The following is a 19648-nucleotide window of genomic DNA, read 5'->3' as shown; positions in this document are numbered from 1 at the left end:
AAGCATGAAAAACTTGAATGAATGTGGTGGCTGCGTTCAGTTTGCCGCAGGGTTTCTGCCTGGATATTTATAGTTACGCAGCGAGGCAGCACCTTGCAGAGCAGATACGTGTCTATGCTGGGGGGGAGCAATGGCCTAAGCATTGTTTATCAGAGAGAAAAGCTGTCATTTTAATAGCAGAGCCCACAGTTGGGGCAATAATGAGTCACTGCAGTTCTTTCAGCTGCTCCTGCAGCACCCCCTGGGCGGGTTGGGTGGGGGGGGTCGGCATCACCCAGAGCGGCTGCGGATGCAAGAAGTGGGCTGCTCCTCACCTTCCCCCTGCAGAGAGGCAGCAGGGGTGGTACCCTGGTCCTCGGAGGAGGGGATGCTGCTGGAGGCAATGCCCCTCAGCAGCTTCTGAGGAGGTGTCAGTGTGAGGAGGGCAGAGGGGAAGAGGAGTGCGATGGGTGTCTTGGGGGCTTTAGCTTTACTCAGGCTCTAGGACTTGATCTCAAGCTGCCTAGAGAGAGTTTCCAGCATTAGAGTCACGGGGAATGAACCTGCAGAGGGGCTCAACACCTTCGGGGCACGATGCCAGGGAGGGGGAAACGGATCTGCAAGTCGGCAGCGGGTCAGGACACGCTGAACGAGCCCCAGAGCTGCGCAGGACCTGGGCACCCCCTCCTCTATCATGTAAATAAAGCTCCTCTTCTAAAAAGGCTTTTTACCCCTCTCTACAAGACTCTCCTTACAGCATACAACAGCAGGCAGCAAACTTTTGGTCTCTGGGAAAGCTCTGGTGATATGCAAGTATATACCTGTTCTAGCAACCATCTGTGTTTTCAGAGCCAAGAAGGAACCGGGTCCTACCCTGAGCTGAGGGACCTCATGCACAAAACCACCGGAGAGAATAAACCTGTTGTGGGGTAATGCCTTCAGCCTCGCGCGGCGCAAACGCCCAGCAAAGGACTTAATTACAACGTACAAAGGCGCTTTGGTCAGGCTGCGCGTTCGCCTGCGCCGCATGTCAGCGAGCAGCTATGCGGCAGAACAGGATGTCGGATTAAGGAGTCTCCGGCGAAACCCGTGCTGAGGACATCAGAGGACACCAACCAAGCCGGGAAGTGAGTGAGCTGGGTGGTACCGAGCAGAGCTGCCCGCAGCCTCCCAGGCACCAGGTGCTGGGTGCCGCTGCCCGCCTCTGCCTGCGCTGCCTGCAGCGGGCTGGCTCAGAGCAAAGCCGCTCTGGCAGGGCTGCGAGCGAGCGCGGCACGCAGGGGCCCGGCCGCCTTGGGTCAGAACATGGAGGTGTTTTAGGGGCTCGGCCCTGCTGTGACCCCAGCCTGGAGCAGTAGGAAACGTGCCTTGCAGGGCTGCGAGATGAATTCCTCTCACCCCGGTGCAGCAGGCGGCTGGTGAGGGGCTGGGGGCTCACCCGCCTACCCGCCGAGCACCCACTTGCCGAGCACCCGCGCAGCCTTATCTCCGCTGGGGAGGCGAGTTAATGTGTAACCTGGCTCTGTTTGGTTAGTCCAGGAGAGCAACGAAGTCCTGGGATAGGCACGGCCGGGACAAGGATTTGGGCAGCGTGGAACGACGGACGTCCTGGTAAAAAAAAAGAAACAAAAAATTTAATAATCTATATTCCCTCTCATCTTTTGCTTTCTATCCTTTTCCTGCTGAATGGGGTATGGGCGAGGGGCTGAGCAACTCTGCCCGGGTGGGACGTGGGGCTGCGGGTCCCTGCAGGGTTACGGACGTGCTTCCTTCTGGAAGGGTAAAGTGTGGCGGAGCTGTCACGGGAGGTGGCACCGGCAAAGCTGGACGAGGTGGTTTGAAGGTGGTGGCGGGAGGAAAGCTGGGGAGAGCTGCAGCTGCCGGCGGAGGGGCTGAGATACCTTGTGCTCAGGCCAGCAAACAGCTCAGGCAACGGCTGCGTGCGCTCGATTTACTTGTTGAAATAGGAGGAACTACAGATCCGCCGCCATCGTCTCCTTTCACCCCGAGGTGGGATCATCCCGCTGTGCCGCTGCAGAGTGGGAGCAGCTGGGATGGTCCCTGCCAACGGTGTTTTGCTTTGGTTTGTGTTTCGGGCTGGCCAGGACGAAGCCCTTTGCTGGCAGCTGTAGGGCAGACGGGGTACGGCTGCTCTGCCTTAGACAGCAAAAATCCCGAGGTTCTTTAACGTTGTTGGAGAGCCGTGATAGAGTGCTTGGAGTAGTACTGGGCTTAAAAGAAAGTAGCCTCTCACATAAAGCAATTAACATTAATTGCTACCTGGCACCTCTTTGATGTTTGAGGGCTCAGTGAGCTTTGTAGAGGACAGTTATGGCAGCTGTTACTAACGCTGCACAAACTGGCCTTTTTAACTTAGATAAAAAATAGCTTCTTCTAAAATCATTTTTAGTGGGGTAAGATACATCGTACTGAAAACGAGCTTTTCAAGTACCATGTCTTTTAACTTAAAGAGTCATATTTTTAGTTTGTGCCTGAACTGCCGTGTTATTCAGCAAAAAGCAAAGAACTGTAAAATCCTCCTGAATCATCAAACCTGGGATTTTTCAACACTGATTTTTTTTTTCCCCTTTCCCAAGTCGGATGAATGTGTTAGAGCCATAATCACATCAGAGAACTAGAGGGCAGGAAAATGAACTTCTTGTTTCTGCGTAGATCCTCTCCAGCACCCAGCGAGTTCCAGGCTGAACTTTGCCTCCCTGCGACCTGGGGCTCTGCGGGTGCCAAAGCCTTGGCAGCTGCTTTATGTTTCTGCAAACGCTGCTTGAACGAGAGCAGATTATTTCTTCCAACGTGCTGACACCAGTGGGCATCCTCATGGAGGAATTAGCTCTGTCGAGACCCTTAATTAGAGCTGGGCCACGCTGCTGCTCTCCCTCCCGGGGGGCTGCCTCGCACGGCGGACTCTGGCTCCAACGCAGGCGTCAAGTTCGAGCAAGACTTTCACTTCCCCAGGAGTGTTTTGCTCTCTCGAATTTGTGTGGCAGGGCGGGAGGCAGCGAGGAGCATTGCAGCAATCCCAATCGAGCAGGAGTAAAAGCAGCTTCATATTTCACGTTGCAAATATTCGGGTGCGCAGTAAAACTGCATGGCTTGCAGAAGCCTGAAAACCACCAAGCCCAGACAATGTCTTCTGTTTCCTGACAGCTAAAAACTCTGCCTATAAGGTTGTCCAAATTCAAAGAATCCAGGGTATTGCTGTTCCAAAACCACCTCTTACTCAAATGCAATATAAGCAGTAAAAAATGCAAAGCCGAGACCGAAATATTAAACTCCTCTTGTGTAGGATTGGATCTATCAGGGCGTGGGTGTTGAAATCTGATTTTTGTGGCATATTCCAATTACAAAGGAATTCTTTCAGGGTCTAACACTGAACAAGCAGCCAATTCTGCTCACTTATCGCTAGATCTAATTCCCTGATCCTGCTACAAGAAAAAAAAAAAAAAAAAAAAAAGCAGTGTGTTCCTGCGTGCCACGGCCAGGTTAGAGCACAAAGAGCTCCTCTGTCTTCCGACAAGCAAATCCTCTCGCGTGGGTCCGTGTGTGTTGGAGGGGGTGTTTGTTTTGCCGCTCTCATTAGCCCCCACAGCCCAGTTCTCCTCTCGGAAGAATGGGCAGCGTGCGCGCGAAGAAAACACGTAATTGGTGGTGTCAGTAAATTTTGGAAGGTTAATGCTTTACATCCATAAGTAATTATGCCTTTTGTAGGCGGCTCAGCCTCTCCCCCCAGGCAGCAGAGCGCTCTCAGCCACGCACCCTGTGAGCATAACTGGCCCCTCCGACGCCCGGGACGGTCTCGCGGTTGGGAGCCCCGATGGCACGTTGTGTGTCAGCCAACGCTACCGTATTCGGGTCCCACCGGCGTCGGGGGTACGGGCTGCATCCAGAAAAGCAGAGGGGGACGTCGGGGTGCTGCTTGCAACACCCCTGGGGTGGCTGGAGACCATCGCTGCAGCCCGGGCACAGCCCTGCTCTGTGCAAGCTCTGCCAGGCGTGTGCCCAAATACACCCAGGCGTGCCCCGAAGGGACGGGGGCACCTCCCCAGGGCCACGACACCCCCGTGGCCCCCAAGGAAGGGTGGCAGAGAAAGCTCTTTGCCAGGAGGAAGCTCACAGCAGAGCAAGGCCGTGACTAAACAGCAGCATTTCGGGTCAGCGTGTTCAGCAGTTCAAGAGCACTTCGGCTGCGTGGCTGGCAGCGGTGGGTGGGGTGGAGGAACACGGCTCACGAGGCAGAGCTGGGGCTCGCGTTGGGACGGGAGAGCTGCTGCCGAGCACCGAGGCTGAGCTGGGCTTAAAGCTTTTCCCTTCACCACTTTATCCACCCCTCTGAGATGATTAGAGATGGCCGCAGATGGGCAGTCCAGAGCAGACCCTACTTCCAGTTCTTGTGGGGAAAACTTCAGTTCCAAGGATGCTTTAAAACAGCCCAGCTGCCCCTTCTCCTGGAGAGAGCAGCCTAAGATGGAGCACGTTTGCATCCATCCAGCAGCTTCACAGCCTGCCTGCCCTCCCTCCAGCTGAGCCAGCACGCTCGCATCGCCCTGGGCAGGGGGTCTCGCAGCTCAACGCTTCTTTCTTCTGCTTCAGCCAGGATAGTGTCCCCCGCGCTGGACGCCACAGCAGCCTGTGCTATGCCTAGGAAGGAGCTGGGGATGGCTGGCTGCAACTCTGGCAGCTGTGACAGCATGGTCAGCACAGCCTCCAACCACTCGCAACGTGTAAGTAACCCTGTTGTACCCAGCCCCGGCATGGCAGGGGCTCAATCCGCCCCTCCCAGCAGTTGAGGAAGGATTTTGGTTGGATCTCTGCTGCAAACCATTGGTGCTTTGGAACCACCTGGGGCCCTGAGACAGCCCCATGCTAAGGGCAGCACAAAGACTAAATTAATTCCTGCCCCAAAGCACTCCCAGACTTTCAGTCCTGTCACGCATGTGGCAATGATCAGGAGCCTTTGCTCCTCTGGGAAACAACACCAAGAGCTCAGCAGCTCCTGTTGTTGCCCGAGGATGCGGAGGCAGATAGTGCAGGCACTAGGCAGGAAGAGCCTGGCGGGTTCCCCAGTGAGGGATTAGACCAGTTGGATAACTGGGTCAGACTGGCTCCAGCAAGGGTGACTTCACCTGGAAGAGGCAGTGAGCCGCGCTCCTCCCGGCTGACAAGAGATTCATTTCCTAGTTAAGGCAGAGGTGAGTTTGGACCATGGGTGTAGATGTGTAATTTTTCACTATCTGTCCATTAAAGCTTGTTTGTCTCCAAACACTGATTCCAAGATTGATGGACTAATTACATCCTGTCTGACTTGGGGCATAATTGATATGTGTAAGCACAACGCTCAGTCCTGAACAGGTTTTCCATTTGATGTATTGCAAACCAGAACCAAACCCTCTGAAATTTATTAGGGATGGAAAAACTGGTTGCCATATTGCAGGGTAAAAGATTTGGATACGTGTCTGTGCAAAACAACTCCACCTGGGACGATTTCTCCTCTGTGCTTGTTGATCCGATGCACACTCCATCCTTTCCTGCACTTCAGTTTTTTCACGATACGTTGCACGTATCCCCTTGTAACTTGGAACTTCCAGAGCGATCAGTGCGTGAAATACAATAAAAATTAAACGGAATCTTGCAACAGTCCTTTCAGACCTGGGGTATGAATGGGAGAAGGAGGAGAGGGACCACCAGCTACAGATAAGCCTTCAGTATTTATCATGGTTAGACAAGCTTCTAGACAAGATCCAGCACTGCCGATCCATACAGGTGTCTGTACCTATAGTGTCTGTACCTATAGACCACCCATGTTATTATCTGCTTGTATTTCAAAGTAACCTAAAGCCTTAAAAGCTAAGTTTCCAAGATAAGAATAATTCATCTTCGGATGCTCATAGCAGGGCAATATAAAAATGGCCTTAAGTGTGTGTATATATATATATATATATATATATATATATATATATTAGAGGAAGTTATCTCATTTTCCATAGCTGTAAGTACCAATTTTTGAATAGTCACTGGCCAAGTCTCCCGGCCAACAGCTGTCAGAGATCCCTCCTTAACTGCCAGGACTGTGAATAATAAGAATACACCTCTCTCCTACCTATACTGCTTTTTTCTTTTTTTTTTTTTTTTCTAGAGTGATAACAGTTATGACTACTTATCTGTGGAAGAGAAAGAATGTTTGATGTTTTTAGAAGAAACTATTGGCTCGCTGGATGCAGAAGCAGACAGCGGGGTCTCTACTGATGAGACCGATTACATGGAACCCTCCAAGCTGCCCGGGACGCGGCCCAAGAGAGACTCCCTTCCCCGGGGTAAGCTGGAAACGCGTGCTCCAGCCCTTGTTTGCAAAGGGCCTGTCTCGCTGGGGTGCGTTCCCTTGGCAGGCGGGGAAGGAGCATTGCCCCAGTTTTACAGATGTGGAAAGCTAAAGCCAGCCTGTTCCCATCGCCCTGCGGTGAGCAGTGGCTGTGGGCAGCAGATAAGTAGGGCACCAGCTGCATTTTCCCAGTTCTCACGTGCAGGAGGTGCTATCAGCTGTTGAGCAGAACCACAGGGCAGAGCACCTTTGCTCGTGCCTTGGCTTACACTGGTTAACAAGGCTCCTTATTTACCCTGTGTCAAATCCGGAGTATCTGGCTTCTTTGGCAGTGACAGCGTATTAGCTGGGGTCAGGGTAACCTCTCTGGGTGCAAGCACTCTGCCAAAGCTGCACGGGTGTAGCAGGCACAAAGAAGGGTGTTTTGCAAACAGGGAGGTGTCCTCTGTGTGTGACTTCATCTCTTTGCCTAGACTTGGAAAACGGGGCTCCCCCTCCGAGTGCAGGCCAGCAGTGTGCAGCTGAAGAGAAGAGTGGTAAGAGCATCTCTGCTTTCTCAAGCTCGGCTCCAGCAGCGGTTCCAAGCCCAGGCTACTTCAGTCTTCCGAGGAACACCACTGTAGCGAACGCACAGAGAGCAAACGGAGCTTCTGACAGCAAAGCGACTGTCCGCACAGTGGAGCCAGTGCCAGCAGGTAAATCTTCACAGGAGATGGCCAAGAAGGACAGGCTTGACCATGCCGATGCGAGAAGCCACATGAAATCCCTGGAATCGTTGATTATCCAACCTCCAGGTCCCTTCCAGGACAACCTGGTTAATCACGAGTGGTCACGTAGCAATCGCTCAGATGCCAAGAGGGAAACAGCCAAGGAGACCAAGACTTGGAATTCAAGGGGCCAGCCAGAAAAAAACACATTGGAAGAGGCCCCTCAGGACCCTGATGCCAAGCGCGGGCCTCCAACTGCCCCCAAACCACGAAAATTGCCACCAAATATTATCCTGAAGACCAGCAAAAACAGCCCAGTGCCACTCACCACGGAGCCCAGCCAGAAGGTAAAAGCACCACCTGCATCTTCAACGGGCTCTCAGGCCGGCTCTGCCGGCGACACCACTGCTGAAAAGGTGAATTCAGGGCACCTCGACCCCAAGGAGAGGGAGAAAGCCCGGCGGGAGGCATTGGAGAAGCTCGGACTGTCACAGGACAGGAGGGAGCCCAACAGCCACCTTCACCCTACCGTGCACCCCCAGCCACGGGAGACGCTGCTCCCCAACCCCGGGGAGCCCGGGGGGGCAGCGGAGCGGGCGGTGCCGGGTGTTCGGCCGATGACCTTCAAATCCAACACCCTGGAGCGCTCCGGCGTGGGGCTGAGCAGCTACATGGCCAGTGCCAAGGAGCAGAGCGTCAAGACCAGCAGCTCCTTGGGTAAGATGTCCTTCATCGAGCGGCTCGCCCCGAGCTTCCTCAGGAGCAGCCGCCCCCGGCCGGCATCACTCGGGACAGGGAAGGACTTTGCGAGTCTGAAGGAGCCTGGGCAGGTGGAGCAGGAGAAGAGCAGCAAGCGGCGATCCCACCCGCTGCAGAACTTCCCCAGGCCACCCCGCTCCTGCGTCAGCGTGAAGATTTCCCCCAAGGGCGCCACCGATGAGAACCGGCGAGAGGCACTGAAGAAGCTCGGTCTGCTGAAGGAATAGCTCCGTGGGCAGTGGGGCTGCTGGAAAATGGGCTTTTCACCCCAGATTCAGATGCCTTCACTGCCCATACTTGGGCAGCACAACCGTAAGCATCTTCTGCTGTGATCTCCTGCCCCAGCGTCTCAGGAGTGGTACCACAAGAGGTATCCAGAGCTTCACGCCAAATAGGTAACACCACGTGTACATAAGATTTTGTATATAGCAAGTGTATATGAGCTATTTATATAAAACATCCCTCAGCACGTGGATGGGGCATATTCTCCTACAAGGTCTTTAATGCATTTGGGGGGTTCATCAAAACAGGGAAGCCATGGAATTGGGGGTTTGGCTTAATTTAAAAGGGGTTGCCTGTGGATCTCTGGGAAGAACTGCAGGACTCTGCCACTCCTTTAGGATTTTATGTTTGTTTGTTAACTTTATCAAAGCCTTTGAGGCCTGAGCACTCACCCGCCCCATGCAAGTGCCTCCCAAAAGCCACCACTGCCACATAGAAAACCACTGGGCCAACGGGCACCGGGGGGAGGGGCTGGGAACTCTCCCCCACACACGAGGGCTCCTCGTACAGCACCTGTGGGCGAGAGCCTGGACGGCTGCACGGGCATCCTGCCCCCTCCCCGCTGGACCATCCTCACAGCCCGACAGCCTGGGGACAGCACGTGGAACACCCGTGTCCTGCCTGAAGGGACAGTTAAGAAGCGACAGACTGTGAGTTGGGGGCAGAACCAGAAGTGCTGCCCAAAACGAGCGAGATGCAAGTCTGACAACAGCATCCCGATCCTTTTCCTCGCGTCTTTCAGCCCCAGCTGATGGCTGTTGACGTTTATGCTGCGCACCTTTTGTAATGAAGGTGGTTTATTTCTGTAATAAACTTGTACACGTTCAGAAAATGACCGTGCAGTACAGATTTATGTTGCAGTCTGTGGGGACATCTAGTTGAAAAGCCACACTAACAGTTTAGCTTGAGAGGATCATTTTATTTTCTTCACCATAAAAAAAAAGTCTTTCATGCAAACCTGGCTTTCAGTGTTGGACATCTAGAGAGAGTCTCTGCTAATAAAGCAACTGCCTTTGCTCCTAACAGGCCATTTAATTTCCAAACTAACGTAGGCTTTCTTTAGAGAGAGGGTCTGACCCGTGAAGGCAATTGCACTAAACAATTCACTGACATTAATTAACTGCTTGCAGCATTAAGATAAAGTCGCACTCAATCGTTTTCATCACTGACCTTGCCGTACAATCAGCTTTCTGGGACGGCGTTATGAATACTAAACAGGCTCATACTGACAAAACCCAGAGCCAGGCTTCTAATTCCTCTCCACACAGGCATCAGTGGAGCTTTGGTTTTGCATGGAAGGAAGGGGAGGGCACCCTTCTGCAAAAGCTGCAGCATTTCATAAGCCCCCACCCCAGAGGCGTGGAGGGAACAGCACCGACCCATGTAAGGAATCCAACGAATGCAAGAAAATTATGTCTGATTAGCTACACTTCATGAAAGCAGGGAAATGCTTCTTTGTACTTAAGCAATTAAGTAAATGAGTTTGGGGCTGGCCAGCGGTAATGCAAACCTGGACATGAGGGAGGAAAGGAGGAGAAGCCGCCTGGGTGAGGTCTGACCGAAAGCTCAGCAGATGCTGTGGTGCATGTACATCGGCTGCAAGAGGGAGAAGGAGCCCAGGAGGTTATTAACTGCCCCAGCCTGAGCCCAGCACCTCGAGTCAAGCCTGGAGCCGGCTCGGCAGCAGTGGGCAGGGCTGGAAAGATGCTGCGTGGCTGCACACTGTGGGCGATGCCCACGGCCCCTTGGCCAGGCCCAGGGATGGCTCCAACCCCAGCATGGCTGGGGGCGCATCGCCAGCGGTTTAAGGGGGTTTAGGCAGGATTAAGGGGTTTTGCACCAAGAGCGGAGCAGGGTGCAGACGCTGCCTTACACACAGTGCTCTGAGTGCAAGCCTGGCCCAGTACAAGCGGGTCATGATAAATACGGCCAGAGCTGAGGTCCCCCCGTGCAACTGGATCCCCGTGGCCTCAGGAAGGTGCCTCTGGGCTAACACATGGCCAAAGAGCAAGGGGGCTACTCCGTGCCTACAAACCAGCTGCTCACACCCACACCGTCCTGCCCCTCTCCTCCCCAGCTGCCTGCTTGTGCCCGGGGCAGGGGCTGCCCTGGCTGTAGCAGGAGGCAGAAAGAGCAGCTTGGGTTTTGGAAGCCACTCCCAGATGCTGCAAAAAGCTCTGCGGAGCTGAGAGGGGGGCTGTGCACCCCTGCGAGAGCAGGACCCATCCATCAGCAGCAGGGCTTGGCTCTGGGTGGCACCAAGCAGAGTCATGTGTCTGCTCTTGCGTAAGGGCCCAGGACTCACACAGCCCGCGGGGATAAACACCTTCGTTTCTAATGGACGCAAACATATCTAGCCTGTAAAATGTCATATTTTGCTTGCAGGATTAAACAGCAACGCCTGCTTTTAGAACAGGGCTTGCCCATGGTGAGTGATTCAACCCAGAGCACCTAGTGGCAGCGGGAGCACTTCCCCCTGTGGAAAGGCACAGGTCTGGAGTTCCTTCCCGGAGGAGTGACCCTCATCTCCCGTGGCAGCTGTTTTAATTTATTCTCTTTTGTTTCCATTTCATACCAGCCAGACCATGTACACAGCTCCTGTTAATGAACATCACTGCACCCCGTCACAGCTTAATAAGCAATTTTTGGTAGTGAGATTTCGGCTGGAATTCTAATCAAAACTTAGCTTTCGTGCTTGACATGTGTGACGCTGAAGTGCTCCCTGGTTTTGGCTAAAGCCAAGGATTAGAAGAGAGTCCTTTGTTTCCAAAACAATCTGTTTTTAGGAGAAGTTAAGGTTCTGTTTCAGGCCAAAAAGGCTTTGAGAGAGACTTTAGTGCTCTCCTTTCTCACTAGATAAACAAGGTGAGATTACCTTTGAGACTGCAAGTGTTCTGTATCTACATTACGCAAGAGATGCGCAGTAAGACAGAGCATGGAGCGGCATAATGCTGGGACCAGCAGCGGGTAAAAAGGAGCGGTCAGAGAAGAGCACAGGGATGAAAATGCACCATTAAACCATGCAAGAGCTGGCCTCAGCGGGCTGACCCTTCCACTCAGAGCTTAATCTTGCATCTTCCTCTCTTCTTTTGTTTATACTCTGCTTTTAAAGTCAATTATTTGCACTTGAAAGCCTACAGCCTGGGGAGCACAGCCTGGGTGGGAACCTCTCCCCTGCACATCAGGCTGGTCACAGCCTGCCAGCTCTTGCCGGCAGCACCAGGTATTCCCCTTCTTCTCGCAGGAGGAGCCAGGAAAGAGCATCAGCCACAGCAACCCTGCATTTACAGTCACCCAGATAACTTCTCCCAACCCTGGCCCGCTGGAGCACTCCCTCTATGCCAGGCAGCAAGGACCACAGGGAGCAAAGTTCTCCTGCTCTGACGTAGCCCATAATCCATAAACTCAAAGGCAGAGGTTTACTTTTGCTGTAGTCCAGCCCATGTCTCACATCAGCAGAGTATCCAGCAACGAGCTGCTCCTTAGCCAAGTGCCCGGGGGATCCCCACCATCCCCTGATGTAGGAGCAGCCCAACCAGCCCCAGTTTGCAGCCTGGAAAGAGCCTGAGGAGGTGCATGAGCCTTTTCTTTTATAAGGGGAGAAGCTGGTGGGCACTCAGACAAGCTACCAGCCACCCCAGCTGTGCTTCTCCAGCCCACGGACACGGACACGGCTGATGTGAGGAGCTGCTCCCCTCGCAGAGAGGCAAGGGAAAGGCTGCTCCTGCCTATTAATGCTACTTGGGGGTGCCTGGGAGGTGGACAGGAGAAAAGCAAGAACAGAAACAAAATCCACTTCCATGTTCAGCCAGACTCCAGCCAAGTTCCCAGGCTCTTGTCTGGGTACTGCTGAAAGCAGACTTTGTACTACTTACTTAATTCAGGGCATAATTTGCTTGATTTGTGCCCAGGAAGCAAAATAATAGCAGATCCCAGTCAAAAAATCAGACATGAAGAGGGTTCATAATATTTCAGAAGTAACCTGAAGAATTGGTAAATGTACCCTCAGTGCTTTAATGCAGATGCTACAGACTGTGTTTAGATGGTGCAACGGTGGTAAAAAACAACTCAAAGAAAATACTCAGCTTTGCATTTTGCATCGAGTATTCATCTCCTTTTTAACTATCAGTCCCATACTGGCTCAGACGTATCATTTCCATGTCTACATGAGCCTGTCAAGACCTACTATCCCAATTAAAAGCATTCTTGCACACATCTTTCATCAAATTCAGGAGAAGGGGTTTTTTAAATTCTGGCGGTATCAAAGAACATCCCTCAGCTGTGCTGGGCCTCAGCCTCCAGGAGAAACTGGTCGTCTTAATGATAGACTTTGTGACTGTGCAGCAGTTTCGGTGTGGGTGTCAGCAGGGAGCCTTGGGGCTGGCGTCCCACAGGAGGTTGGGGACGTGGGTTGGTTTCTGCTGGTCCCACACATCTCCAGAGGGAGAACATCAAACCTGCGCTGGGAGACCCAGGGTCCCGCTGGAGCCGCCCTGGTGGGAGACGACTGTAGATGTCTGAGGGGTTTTAACCACGTTCCAGCAGGGTTTGGGCAGTAACTGGTCGCTGAGCCTCAGCCCTTTCCCTGCTCACATCCCGATGGAAAGATGGACCCTCTCCAATTCCAACTGCTCCAATATGAAGGAGGAATAAATGACACCTATTTCAAGGAGTGTTGCATCTTTCTCTGCCTCATAAATTCACCAGGATAATCCCCACGCTTTGCCTGATCCCTCTGTTTCTCTTCCGTTCGGTGTTTTATGTCGGTGCTCACAGCAGTGCGTGGCCAAGGGAGGCGTGGGGAGTGCTCCCGTGCCGGTGCGGTGACACTGCGTCTTGCTGCTGGCCCAGCCAGAATAAATAACCCCTCAAGGAGGAAGGCAAAGGGACTCAGACCCTGGGAACATGTGTGACCTTGGCGTGGGGACTCCTCCAGCTGCCTGCTGTGTGTGATACGTCATGCTGCTGCTTCAGCTGAACTTCTGGGCGATGCCTTAATCCCTGTAGGCATGCTGAAAACCTGCGAGCCTCTCGGTGCTTATGATAAACTAAGGCTTGGGAGAAAAGTGCTTCTGGGGTTCAGCTCATGTCACCCCGCGCCCCAAGGCCAGGCACAGAGCTGAGCTCAGCCTGTTCATCAGCCCTGAGCACTGCGGGGGCATCGCTCCGATTACACCAACCAACCAAGGCAAGCCCTGGCTGTTTGCAGTTATTAATAATGAAGAAACAGTGTGGCAGACTCTCAAGCCTAGGAGCAACATTCCCTGGAAATTGGTGTCGTTCTCACTCCCCCCAGCCAAGGGTTATCCTGATGTACAGAGCTGTCCCACCGTGTTCAAGTGTTCCTGTGCAGTGGGTGTCCCGAGATGAATCTGAATTCAGCTCAGATCAACACCAGGAGTGGCCTGGGTGACGCCTGTCCATGCCCAGGGCGACCTAGTGCGGGATTTGACGCAATATAGTCTGAGTTTCTTTCCATTACCTTTTTTATCCCGTTCGTTGTTTCTAATGGAAATTTAAAAGAAAAAAGGCAGCCGTACCCCCACACCTTGTTGCTGCTGTGTAGCACTGGAGAACTAACGACCTGCAGAAAAAGGCCAGGCACTAAACACATTCAAGCCTTTTATTGCCGACTCCTGCTGTGTTCAAACAACCAGGCTTTTCCTGGTTTGAGTTTGTTTTGCTTTACTTGCCAGCGATGCAAACTTACCTGACATCTTAAAACCAAACTAGATCCAGTGTTCCTCATTCCTGCTCTTAAAACCCATGCTCTGGCTCTGCCACGGCAACCACTGGCCCAGCCTTGGTGAGCCACTGGACCGCTCTTGGCAGGGCAGGGGTGTGAGTACGCTCCTGCTTCCCCGAGATCTCAGCTATTCTTTGTTTCCAAACATCCTTTAACTTTGAATTCCAGCAAGAGACAGAAAGGGTCACTGTTGTTCCTTGCACAAGGGTTTATGCCTGGTGAGAAGGGACACTGCCCTGCCTAGCAGTTAATCATTAACTCCCACAGGCAGGGGTTGTCACGATTTATTAAAACAACTCTGTCTGCAGACAAGCTGTGCTGGGGGATGCTGACAGCAACCTCGAGAGCTGCACACTGGTGAAACACGTGGGCCTGGAGCTTGGCGTGATGCAGGTGCTGCCCCGTGCCCATCGCACTGCTCGCTCGGCCTGGTCGCGGGGAACAGATTCACCAGCCAGCACGTGTTCGTTAGAGGAAGGATGAGAAATTTTCTTAACAAGCGTAGCCCAGAAGAACAAATTCTGTAACTTGTCTGAAAGGTAACTCTCCCGTAGCAGCAGAAGAAGGTGCAAGGCAGCTGCGGTCCCCCAGAGGGATCCTTTCCATGTGCTGCCATCACTGCTTCCCTGCCCGAGCCGCCCTCCTCACCGCTACCTGCCTGCTGCTCCCCGCTGCTTTGTAAACGATGCTGAGAAAATGGCCCTTCTTGTTTCCAGTGCTGCTGCGCCTGCTGAATTTATTTGCTTTTTGTTTAAAGGAGGTGGAGTCCCCACATGTCCCTGCTCCAAAAGCTGGGATCAGCTTGGGACACCTTGTGCAGAGACCGAGATGAGCGTTCCCACCCCGGATGGGCGAGGGAGCAGTGCACGGTGCTGCCGCGGGTAAGGCTGATCGTTACTAACCTCTAGAATCATCTGTCAAAGGCAATCTGCCTCCACCCAAAATATCCTGCCACCTCATTGCTCTTCAGACCAGCTCGGGACGTAGCACCTGGCCCGACTGGCTCCTCTCAGGAGAGCTCGTTTGACAGCAATGCCACTGCGCCTGCTGCTGCCTTTGATCTCTCCCTGCTGAGGCGGGAGGTCCCCTCCTAAAACACACCGTGTAACGCCTGTTCTTCCCAATTATCCAGCTGCTCCTTTCTATCTGCACAGGGGCTGTGGATTTCCTGGGGGATGTAGCAATCCCAAGATGCATTCATCACCTTTCCTAAGGAACCCCGGGGGGTGCCGGACACCGGTGGCTCCCTGCCTGGGGGGAGCAGGTTTTGTGCACCCATGTGATGTCCTTCGGACATTCCCAAACACAGGCTGGGAGATGAGTGGGTTGAGAGCAGCCCCAAGGAGGACTTGGGGTGTTAGTGGATGGAAAACTGCCTGTGAGCCAGCACCGTGCACTCGCAGCCCAGAAACCACCCGTGTGCTGGGCTGCACCCAGAGCAGGGGGGGCACAGGGCCAGGGGGGGATTCTCCCCCTCTGCTCCTCTCTGGGAGACCCCCCTGCAGGGCTGGGTCCAGCTCGGGGGCACCAACAGCAGAAGGACACGGACCTGCTGGAGTGGGGCCAGAGGAGGCCACGGAGATGCTGGGGGGCTGGAGCCCCCCCTGTGAGGACAGGCTGAGAGAGTTGGGGGGTTCAGGAGAAGAAAAGGCTGCGGGGAGACCTTAGAGAGGCCCCCCAGGACTGAAAGGGGCTGCAGGAAAGCGGGGAGGGACTCGTCATCAGGGGGAAGGGATAGGATGGGGGTAACAGGTTTAAACTGACAGCGGGGAGATTTAGATCAGATCTGAGGCAGAAATTCTCCCCTGTGAGGGGGTGAGGCCCTGGCACAGGCTGCCCAGAGCAGCTGTGGCTGCCCCCTCCCTGGAAGGGTTCAAGGCCAGGTTGGACGGGGCTTTGGGCAACCTGGGCTGGTGGAAGGTGGCCCTGCCCGGGGCAGGGGGTGGGACTGGATGGGCTTTAAGGTCCCTTCCAACCCAAACCAATCTGTGAGTCTCTGATTCCTCTCGATCCTCCCTCTCCGAGGATCCTTCATGTGAACACCGACGCAGGGTGGCAGCGTGTGCCCGGGGAGCGCAGCCCAGTACTGCCACCGCCCCTCATCCGGGACTCGGGTGCCTTTGGAGCAGGGACACTGCGGTGGGACAGGGAGAACCGCTGCCAGGGGTGCTGCTGTGGGCGAATTTCCACCCCAGGAGCCTATAGATGAGGAGGGGGTTTGATGCTGGCAGTGGGAACGGGGTGCTCTCCCTTGGGGGGCACTGGGGTCAACCTCCTCCCCCCCCCTTAGCCTCAAGGTAAATAATAAATTAAATCATGCACAGGGATGGTCCTTCCCCTGTGTGCCTGTATCCCGCTCAGACCCACACCCAGGGGCTGAGACTGGCAGGGATGGGGACAAGGCAGAGCTGCCCACGCTTACCCAGCAGAGGGGACTTCACTTTTCCCAGTACTGAGTTCATAAAAATAGTTTAGAAAAAGAGAAGAAAAAGCAGGATATGTGATAATTCACATAGTACCACAGTTAAAATGAATTATTAACATTTCTGCGGAGGCAGAGAGGCTTTGCCTTATAGGAAGCAATAAAACAATTACAAGAACAACCTTTGGCCACACAGAACAATTCACAAACCCGGGGGCACAAATTTGCCCCCAGACCCTTTGGTGCGTCTCCGGAGCCGAGGTCACCCTGGGGTGGCTGCAGGTCCTGGCAGTGCTTGATCTGCCTGTCCCCATCACCAGCTTTCCCCCGAGGGCAGCAAGTGGGGCTGGGCGAGGTGTCACCGGGCTGTTGGAGACCCCTCTTGCCCCAGGATGAGGTTTTCTTGCCGGGCAGGGACAAGGACCACCAGCTCAGCTCCGGGCCTCACCCCACCCTTGCAAACCTCTCCCTGCCTCGCAGTGACACCAGCTCTGCTCCTTCTCTGGGGCCCCCAACACAAATCTGCTGCGGCATCTCACGGAAGGAGCTGCACCCCGAACCATCAGCTTCCCCTTCAGCATCCCTCGTCAGGGTCTCACCGGAGAGGGGGGTTGTCAGGGGTTTCAGATTGAACATTTTCAGCCCCATTTGCAGCGTGGAGAAACGGCACTGAGCAGTCTTAGGGGTTCCCACCATCAGTTTTCTGTATCACCAACTTATTGCTAATAGAAGGGCAATCCTCTTGCTTTGCTACTGATGTCATAAACGTCCTTAGATGGATTAATTCTGCTTGAAGCTTAATCAGTATTGGGAAGTTTATTGCACAGGTTTGGCACAAACCCACAATTACTGCAATATAAGCAATCATATCACGATAAAGAAAGCAAAACTGCTTAACAGAGATTTATCTTCATGCAGGGAGATTCCAAAGTGCTTCAGTGATTGACTTACACAAAGCACCGTCTGTTTTCAAAGCATGCCTGCGCACAAGGAGGGCCGGAGCAGGACCCTTGGACCCCACCAGAGCACCCCAGGGTTGGAACAAAGTCACTTCTATCAGCTCTCCCGCGAGCACCCTGCACCACTTCCCACACGGTGAGTGTTACCCTGCAAACCCCGCTGGGACCAGTCCAGGGCATTCTCAGCAGTAGGGGTTTTGGTGTTTGGTTTTTTTTTTCAATCAGTCATTTTTATTTGAAGGAAAACCACACCGAAGTCCCTCACAATAACACAACTGTTACTATGCCCACATAGTTTTCAAATAACTATCACCAGGTCTACACTCCTCTCAATTCAGATTATTTAGTTAGTGCAAAAGAGGAATTCTCTGTGTGTGCGTGAGCAAACTGTCCTTAGTTACATCTTCAGATCCTGTGAGGCAAGGAGCATGGCCATTATCTGAGAACAAACCAAAATTGAGGACAATGAACATGCCTCAAACATGCCGGGGATTTGGTTGTACCTGTGCAGAGCTCTGGGTTTGATGGTGCCTTTCCTGCGGCAACACAACCCACCAGCCCGCAAATTCTGGTTATGCAACGGTTAAAATGCAGCAAGATTAAATTTAGAGAGAAATTAGTCACCACGGAACGACAGCTTATGGAGCGAGCTTAACGATATTTTCAGGTAAAGATATTTTCAGGCCATCCGGCTCAATCAGGCCACGCTGCAATGATCTGATATGGCCGTGCTAATGGGAGAAATTAATAACTGAAAAGGCTTTCCTGGGAATTACAGCAGGAATGTGTGTAAATATTTATCCCCGTGGCGCTGGGCTGGTTTGGGCTTCTCAGGTAACGCACAAGCCGCAGGGGACCGCCAGTGCCCTGAGCTTGCCAGTGCCAGTTCCTGGCCACTTCCAGCCCTCGCAGGGGACTGTCACACTGGAGGAAACATTCCAGGAGGAGTCTGTGGGCTGAAGCCCTACGAGCAGGGACTGGCAGTGCAAGAAAACAAACAGACAACCAAGCCAACCCTTAAGCGGGAGCTTAAACATTCGCTTTGCAGAGCTGCAGAGGGTTTCCGGGGCTTTGCTGGTGATGGAGATGATGGTGCCGTGGAAGAGGCACCCGGGTGTGCTCTGCAGTGCCCAGCAGGCATTACAGGGAAGAGAAAGACCAGCCTAAAAAAAAAAAAAAAAAAAAAAGTGTTTTTTGATTAAACAGCATTTGTACCAGCATGGCACTATCACTTCCTCCATTCTCATTGCAGGAATTGTTTTATAAAAGGCTTTGAAGCAGAAACCACTTTTTTGTCCTCTATTCATAAAGAGTATGGGATCAAAAGACAAGCGTGACCTACATAAAGCCCTCAGGTTCATTCAAACCACAGATATTTGAGGAAACATACACAAAGTTCTTCCTTTCTGTGAAGTTCTTCTGCCGGGAAGTGGTTCACAGCAAATAGAATTTTACTACTATTTGTTTAGAAACAGTGGTTTTGTGTTAAAACTCTGCAAATTGTCTGCAGAGCAGGGAAATTCCTCTCAAATTCTTGCGATTTTTGCTCCTGGCCTCTTCACTTTTTCTTTTTCCCCCTTACATGATGTCATCCGCATCATTAGGTGCCTAAAAATGACCATTTTTGGGTTCCACACTCAGTACGTTGGTGGCACCTCTGCTATTCCATCGCCAATTGGCTCAGCGATGCGCATCTAGATTTAAGAAAACTTTTAGCGCATCCGTTTTTAAACTTCGAACACCAAGACATGAAAAAAAAAGAATTAAACCTCAAGGGATGAGCGAAGACTAACTGAAGTGCAAGCTGCAAAACCCAAAAGCAAACTGAAAGCAGAACAGGAGAAAAATTCCCGCAAGAGAAGCATCACAGTCTGAGGTAGGTGATCCTCAATTTGCCTTTAAAATACTATTGTTTGGAGTACAGTGCTATTGTACAGTAATTATATGAGCTACTTCGATGGATTTCACCTACGACATGGAACAGATCTGAAATTTAAAATAATTATTTCTATAGCAATAAATGTAGTATAACTCATTTCAGGTGATATTTTTTTTTTTAATTAAAAAAAGGCAGTGTGTGGTTTTTTTTTTTTCTTCTTTTTAAAGCTATAAATTAGATTACCATCTTTTTTTTTTTTTTTTTTTTTTTTTTTTGCCAAGAACACACAGAAAGATTATTTGGACAAGGTAAGTTCTTATGCCAGCCCACAGAGAGAGACTCTGCCCAGTTTTGTAGCAGCAGCTACACTTTGGCTGGTGGCAGGATAATGGTTTAATCAGACAGGTGCAGAAAATTGATCATATAAATATTTTCACAAGACAAAACCAGAACAAAGACAGGAAAAAAAAAAAACAAAACAAAACAACTATACAAGGCTCACTTCCTAGTAAAGCCTGAATTTCTGGGATTTATAATTCTAGTGCTTTTTTTTTTTTTTTTAATGCCTATTTACTGGTTAA

General features: G+C 52.2%; 1 protein-coding gene across 2 annotated transcripts; it reads left to right on the top strand.

Moving 5' to 3' along the window:
- The first annotated feature begins 868 nt into the window (after nt 1-868).
- C23H1orf116 (chromosome 23 C1orf116 homolog) lies at nt 869-8875 on the top strand. 2 transcript variants are annotated; one of them, XM_074925409.1, is made up of 5 exons: nt 869-1106; nt 1514-1590; nt 4588-4718; nt 6131-6308; nt 6787-8875. In XM_074925409.1, exons 3-5 carry the CDS (start codon nt 4632-4634, stop codon nt 8004-8006), a joined length of 1485 nt encoding a protein of 494 aa, XP_074781510.1. In that variant the 5' UTR covers nt 869-1106; nt 1514-1590; nt 4588-4631; the 3' UTR covers nt 8007-8875. The 2 variants fall into 2 exon arrangements, with proteins under 2 accessions (XP_074781510.1, XP_074781512.1); XM_074925411.1 differs by lacking the exon at nt 1514-1590.
- Nucleotides 8876-19648: the final 10773 nt, after the last annotated feature.

This window comes from Athene noctua, chromosome 23 (assembly GCF_965140245.1).
Source record: "Athene noctua chromosome 23, bAthNoc1.hap1.1, whole genome shotgun sequence".
Taxonomy (NCBI): domain Eukaryota; kingdom Metazoa; phylum Chordata; class Aves; order Strigiformes; family Strigidae; genus Athene; species Athene noctua.
The sequence above is the reverse complement of the archived record's forward strand: the minus strand, read 5'-3'. Positions and strand labels throughout refer to the sequence as shown.

Coding starts and splice junctions, on each gene's coding strand:
- C23H1orf116 (XM_074925411.1), top strand. CDS start 4,632: ATGCCTAGGAAGGAGCTGGGGATGGCTGGCTGCAACTCTGGCAGCTGT. Junction 4,719..6,130: donor CCTCCAACCACTCGCAACGT/GTAAGTAACCCT, acceptor TTTTTTTTCTAG/AGTGATAACAGTTATGACTA. Junction 6,309..6,786: donor GAGAGACTCCCTTCCCCGGG/GTAAGCTGGAAA, acceptor CTCTTTGCCTAG/ACTTGGAAAACGGGGCTCCC.